This window comes from Rhinoderma darwinii, chromosome 9 (genome assembly GCF_050947455.1).
Source record: "Rhinoderma darwinii isolate aRhiDar2 chromosome 9, aRhiDar2.hap1, whole genome shotgun sequence".
NCBI classification, from domain to species: domain Eukaryota; kingdom Metazoa; phylum Chordata; class Amphibia; order Anura; family Rhinodermatidae; genus Rhinoderma; species Rhinoderma darwinii.
In genome coordinates, this window is record NC_134695.1 from 50,846,920 (window position 1) to 50,853,705 (window position 6,786).

General features: G+C 45.4%; 1 protein-coding gene across 1 annotated transcript; it reads right to left on the reverse strand.

The window, feature by feature from the left end:
- Nucleotides 1–334: 334 nt before the first annotated feature.
- On the reverse strand, nucleotides 335–1,375 carry LRRC10B (leucine rich repeat containing 10B). Its single transcript, XM_075836765.1, has one exon. It carries the CDS (start codon nucleotides 1,373–1,375, stop codon nucleotides 335–337), a length of 1,041 nt encoding a protein of 346 aa, XP_075692880.1.
- Nucleotides 1,376–6,786: the final 5,411 nt, after the last annotated feature.

The following is a 6,786-nucleotide window of genomic DNA, read 5'->3' on the forward strand; positions in this document are numbered from 1 at the left end:
GGAGATTAATGCTCTGGAAAGGAAAACCAACTTTTTAGAGTTCAAAAACTCAATAACAACTTTACCTGCTTAAAGGGTGTTGAATTTTTAACTCTATCATTTCCAAAACACACAGCTTAGAGGGAAGAATCTTTTCATTCATAGACTGGAGACACAGATTTCGAAAATTAATACATAAGGTGCATTAAAAAATTGTTAGGTTTACAATGCTCAAGTTTTAACCCCCACCCCTCCCCCAAGATAAAACATTGTTAAGACCACTTCTATATCCAGTAGAAAGGCCTAGTGCAAACATCTCCTTTACTTTTGCATAGTTATCCAAGTAAATTTTTGATCAATAAGTTCCTCTCACATAGTAGTTCTCTCCTTCACTAGGGTAATATCCCTCCTCTTCCTCTTCCTGGTAATACCCGTCCTCATCTGGATAATAGTCTTCTGCATGATCAACATAGTAATGGTTAATATTGGGGTTCTCCTGCTCTTCCTCCTCCTTTTCATATTGTTCTTCTTGCTCCCCTTCACCCTCTCCTTCCGCTTCCATTGCCTTTTGTGCCTCCTTCTCTTGTTGCTCTCTTTCCCGCTCCTCCATCTCTTCTTCCTCAATCTGTTTTCTGCGCTCCTCCCTTTCTTCCATAAACTCCTGGGCACCCTCCCCAACCAATGTAACCGTTTCTCCTACCTTGGGTGGTGCATTTACAGGGTTGTGGTCATAAGAAAGAAGACGCAGTCCCTTCATTCCACTCATGTCTGGAAATACTGCAATTTTGTTCTTATCTAGATCCAAAATCTCTAGTCCATGTAAGCGTAAAATAACTTTTGGTACGCGCTCCAGTCTATTCCCATAGAGCCAGAAACCTCTAAGACCTGGCATACATGTTGCAATATCTCCTGGAAGACCCTTTAGCCGGTTGTCACCCATTTGTAAACATCGCAGGGCAGGCATGTTAAGTAATACTCGTGGAAAGTGGTGCAAAAAGTTACGTTCTATCCATAGAGTACGCAAAGTCTGGAGACGTGCAAAAGATGGAGGAAGACCCTGGAGCCGGTTGGCCCCTAAGTAGAGACGACCCAGATGTGGTAGAGAGCACACGGCATCTGGCAACTCAGGTAATCTGTTGGCATCAAGTGCCAAGGTACGTAGGTTGTGAAGTTGATATAGGTCATCAGGTATCTCACTTACCATCGTGCCACTCAGGTACATCTTATGGAGCTGATCAGTGAGCGTGCAAATTGAAGCCGGTAGTCGTGCCATCTTGCGTCCACTAAACTCCAAGGTGCCATCTCCAGAACTCAACTGTTCCTCTGTATCTTCTGGTAAAGGTTCATCTACACCTCCTTCACCTGCTACAGTGGGCACTGATCCACATCCTCCCATCTGGATGGCACCAGGAAGCACAAGGACCTTGGCAGTTTGTAGAAAATAATTTACAAGTGCCACAAAGTTATTGTATTATGCCACCATCGGAAGCATATTGCTCAGCTGGTGGGCATATATGAACAGTGTTTCCCCTGGTCACTCTCAATTCCTTTGTGTGTTCTAATGAAACTTTATCTGACAATGTTAAATATTCATGCATAACGCTCAAGTTTCTCCCATTACAACACAACACTAACAACTGATCATGTGTATTTCAAGTACGCCCTTGACTGCTATTCTACATATTTCTCACATAGGAACCCATGAACAGGGCTAACCCAGCAGGACATTGGTGCCATAATGTGACTTATCTCCACTATGTTCCAAAGGAATAGTATTTATTGATCAAATATTGATAGCAAAAAGTGCAGCGTTTCGACCCATCCACATAGCAGGGTCTTTCTCAAACATTGTTGATGCAATGGTATGTTGATCAGTCGAAACGCTGCACTTTTTGCTATGGATGTGTGATCAATAAATACCTTTGGAACATAGTGGGGATGTGTGCTATTGTCTATAAACTACTTAAAGTTTGAAGAAATCGGAGGGGGTTTGTCCATTGCAAGACAGCGTGCCACAATCTCATAACCGGGCTTTGTGTTGCTTCGTATCTTAACTCTTTTGCACAGCACATTTAGAACATTCTATAGTTTATATCTATATAACGTACTGAATCTCTTTGCAAATGTTTTGCTTTACCTTTGTATTCGTTTTATTGCACTTTTGATACATATACATTGGACAAACAGTCAAATAAAATCAGTCGGAGATCTTAAAATCCAAGTTTGTTCATTTTGATTGCCAAATACTTGAAATGTTTTGTATAATTCAATATGTGGGCGGATAGGATTGAATGGGTGCAATATGGTAATTAATTAGCCATGCAAAATTCTTTAGTTATCAAGTCTATCAGGTTAAAATTGTTATGTGAATAGAGATGTCAAACCAGAAAAATATTATTAGTGAAAGTTTTGTTGGTTTAAATCCATAAAACCACTGTATGTGTGGGCAACGTGAAGAACAATTCTACCCACAACAGAAAATGTTGTTTTCAGCGGAACATCAGTTAGACTCAGTTTTATGTGAATGGTTTGCACATGGAGCTACAAAATGCAAAGGTCAAAGTCATCTGTCTGCTGCCCCTGATGCTCGTCATGCCATATTAGCCCTGATCACTTACATATTGGGCTATAGTGCTGCATTTTATGCTTTATGTTTAAAACCATGAGTGGGTTCCAATGAAATATAAAAAGAGAACTGGAAAACATAGGGTTTGGCCAGGATCACGCACGCAATTTTGATGCCGTTTGTGGCTCAGAAAAAAGATTCATCAGTCTTTTCTTTATACCTTTTAAAACCACTTTTAGCTTTGGATCCAAAAACTGCATCAAAACTGTGTGTGTGATCCTGGCCTTCCAATTCATCTTAAAGGGAATGTGTCGCTAGAAAAATATATATATTTTTTTAGTTAAACTGTTAGTATATAAATGATTACACATTGTTCTAATTTTTTTAATTTTTTCATAAGTCAGGAAATATTATAAATTAGATTCTAATTTATAACATTTCCATGTGCTGATCATTAGAGGGAGCAATTCCCAAAATTGCAGCATTGGCATGTGGTAAAGCAACCTAATTGCTTTATGCTGCAAAATTGGAGAAGACACACTCGCTCTAGTGTCCTCACACAATCCCACCTCCTTTATCCTGGCTAGTGCCAGGAGAAAGGAGGGGGTTGAATGTTCAAACCTTCTACACTGTGTGCCGCCATTTGTTGAGCGAATGCACAGTGTAGTAGGCTTACATACAGTAGTAATCACACAGTATAACACGAACATACACAAATATAACTTACCTGCTCCTGCCGCCGCTGCCTCCGCTCCCTCCGCTCCGTCCGCTTCTAGTCTTTGCTTCTGAACATATGGACGGAAGCCGCGACCGGAAGTAGTCATCTTACTGTCCGGCCGCGGCTTCCGGTCCACATGAAAATGGCGCCGGATGTCGCTCGGCCGAAGACCTTCCTTTTGGACTGTGTGGGAGCGGCGCATGCGCCATTCCCACACAGACGGCGTACGCTATAGTGAATGGAACGGCTCCCGTTCGCATTCACTATGGGGATGAATCTGCCGTATTCCATCTCTGTATGTGTCGTTAATCGACACATACAGAGATGAAAAAAAAAATGGCAGCCCCCATAGAGAAGTAAAAGTTAGAAAAAAGAAAAAAGTACGACACAAAAACACAAATAAATAAAATTTATTTTAATAACATACTAAAAGCAAAAACATATAAAACATTTTTTTTTCGTGACAACCCTTTAATTTTTCTCCCAAATTATACTTCTTACCTCCAGGCAGGCAACGGCTCCGTGCAGCAGCACTATGCTACAGACACTGTGCAGATAAAACATATTAACAATGTTCCAATGTGCCTAACCAGATAGTGAAGTAGAGAGTCCATTTAGGGCTTCGTTCACATCTGCGCCAGGGTCCCGTTCCAACGTCTCGTCGGAGCTTTCCGTCAGAATGGGACCCTGATTGACACAAACGGAAACCAAATGTTTCTGTTTCCATCACCAATCGTGACGGATCCGGTGCCAATGGTTTCCATTTGTCTCCATTGTGCAAGGGTTCTGTCGTTTTGACGGAATCTATAGCGTAGTCGACTGCACTATTGATTCCGTCGAAACGACGGACCCCTTGCACAACTGAGACAAACGGAAACCATTGGCACCGGATCCGTCTCCATTGAAATCAATGGTGATGGAAACAGAAACCTATGGTTTCCGTTTGTGTCTGTCAGGGCTCCGTTGCGACGGAAAGCTCCAACAGAACGTCGAAACTGAGCCCTAGCGCAGATGTGAACGAAGCCTTACTCACATTTGATGGTCAATAGTTAAAGCTATCAATAACATCACCTTGTACCTGATGACAATTCTCCTTTATATGTTCCTCATTAGACTCGACACGGGACTGTAGAGTTCGCTCAGTCTTAGGAAAAAGGGTATGACATTCCTAAAACTACCCTCCTAGTGACCAGACCTCTTAATAAACCCCAGCCCTATAAAAACACAGACACCTCTGGTTGGATAAATCTTGGCCACAGCAGCCATTTTATTGACAAACATACATAATAAAAAACAATACTTTACATATAAAAATAGCCCTTGGAGCTCTAAAGCCTGGCACCAAATAGCCCACCATCATAGTATTTTACCCCCAGCCGTCTCTCCGCAGGCTCGGGAGCACCATCATAAACTGCAGTTGGCTGACCTAAAGTGCAACCACTCCCCGGGACACCACCCAGCAGTAGCCCAAATTGACCAGACAACTAATCAATAATAAATTCGGGAGGGACCATACCCCGATGAATCCCCCCACACCAATTTACCACCAACTCCAAGGAACCCCAATACGCTACACGAACATACTTAGACAACCTTTAAGTATGAGAGCCCCCACCCACCAATAGGGCACGTTCTATTCCCTCCTGTATCCGAAGGGCCCAAAGGTCAATTAAAACGCGTTAAGGTGGACGACGTCCCCCAACCAAAACTTCCCCTGGCCAGCTTCAAAGTCATAATGACGGACAAAGATCAGGGCCGGTTTTAGACAAAGTATGGCACTGGGCAAGGTTAAAATTTGGGCCCCAATTGCTGAATTAGGTCCTATTCACATCTGCTTCAGGCTTCCATTGATGGCTTCCGTCAGACCTTTCCGTCAGGGGAACCCATGAACGCAAACCAAACGGAAGCTTCCATTTCCATTACCATTGATTTCAGTCGACTGCGCTATATATTCTATCCAAAAAACTGAAACCTTATGGAACGGAGACAAACGGAAACCATTTGCAAAGGAAACATTACCATTAAAATCAATGGTAATGCAAACGGAAGCTATGGTTCCCATTTGGTTTGCGTTCATGGGTTCCCCTGACGGAAAGGTCTGATGGAAGCCATCAATAGAACCCCGACGCAGATGTGAACACACCCTTAGTGCAGGGGCATAGCTAGGGGAAGCAGACGGGGCCCCGAGCGCAAATCTGAGGTAGGGAAGGGGGGGGCGCTGCAGAGCAGCTGTACCAAACAGCTGATCGCCGTTAACAGACGCCCTGTATGCCGGTGCGCCTGCAGCAGCGATCAGCGTTAAGAGGAGGCAGGAGGTCTTGCGGCGGCGTTCTGACTGCGGTCGGTGCCGGCCTGGGAGTGGACCAGTCCAGACACCTGACCTATTACCTGACCTCACAGCTGTGGGCTGTGTGGCACTCCCTACCAGGGGGCTGTGTGGCACTCCCTACCAGGGGGCTGTGTAGTACTCCCGACCAGGAGGCTGGATGGCACTCCCTATCCGGGGGGCAGTGTTTCACTCCCTACCAGGGGACTGTGTGACACTCCCTACTAGGGGGCTGTGTGGCACTCTCTACCAGGCGGCTGTGTGGTACTCCCTACCAGGGGGCTGTGTGGCACTCTCTACAGGGGGCTGTGTGGCACTCTCTACAGGGGGCTGTGTGGCACTCTCTACAGGGGGCTGTGTGGCGCTATCTACTGGGGGATGTGTGGTGCTCTCTACAGGGTCTGTGTGGCGCTCTCTACAAGGGGGCTGTGTGTCACTATCTACAAGGGGGCTGTGTGGCACTCCCTACCAGGGAGCTGTGTGGCACTCCCTACCAAGGGGCTGTGTAGTACTCCCAACCAGGAGACTGGGTGGCACTCCCTATGCGGGGGGCAGCATGGCACTACAAGGGAGAGGTGGGGGACTGTATGGCACTGTCTACAAGGAAGAGGTGGGGGATTATGGCACAGTCTACAGGGAGGCTGTATGGCAAAATCTACAGGGGGGGCACTATACTGTGTGGGGGCCACTAAGCAGACGTTATACTGTGTAGGGGTACTACATGGGGCATAATATTGTGGGCACAATTAGAGGACAAAATACTGTCCTTGAAGGGGTTGTAACATATTATATTATTAAATATTATTATTATTATACTGTATGGGGGCACTAAAGGCGCATTATAATTCTTTTATGGGGCTTTTTTTTTTAATGATGGGGTCGGCGCTGAAAGATAATTTCGCACAAGGCGCCATCTATGCTAAGGCCGGCCCTGTGTGTGGCGCTATCTACAAGGGGGCTATGTGTGCCACTATCTACACAGGGGGCTGTGTGGCGCTATCTATAGGAGGATGTGTGTTGTACTACCTACAGAGGGGTGTGTGACACTACCTACAGGGGGCTGTGTGTGGTGCTATCTACAGGGGGCTGAGTGTGGCGCTATCTACAAGGGGGCTGTGTGTGATACAGGGGGCTGTGTGTGGCGCTATCTACAGGAGGCTATGTGTGGCGCTATCTACAAGGGGTCTGTGTGGCGCT

What these genes read in the sequence shown, in the direction of transcription:
- LRRC10B (XM_075836765.1), bottom strand. Translation starts at nt 1,375, where the DNA reads ATGGGAGGATGTGGATCAGTGCCCACTGTAGCAGGTGAAGGAGGTGTA.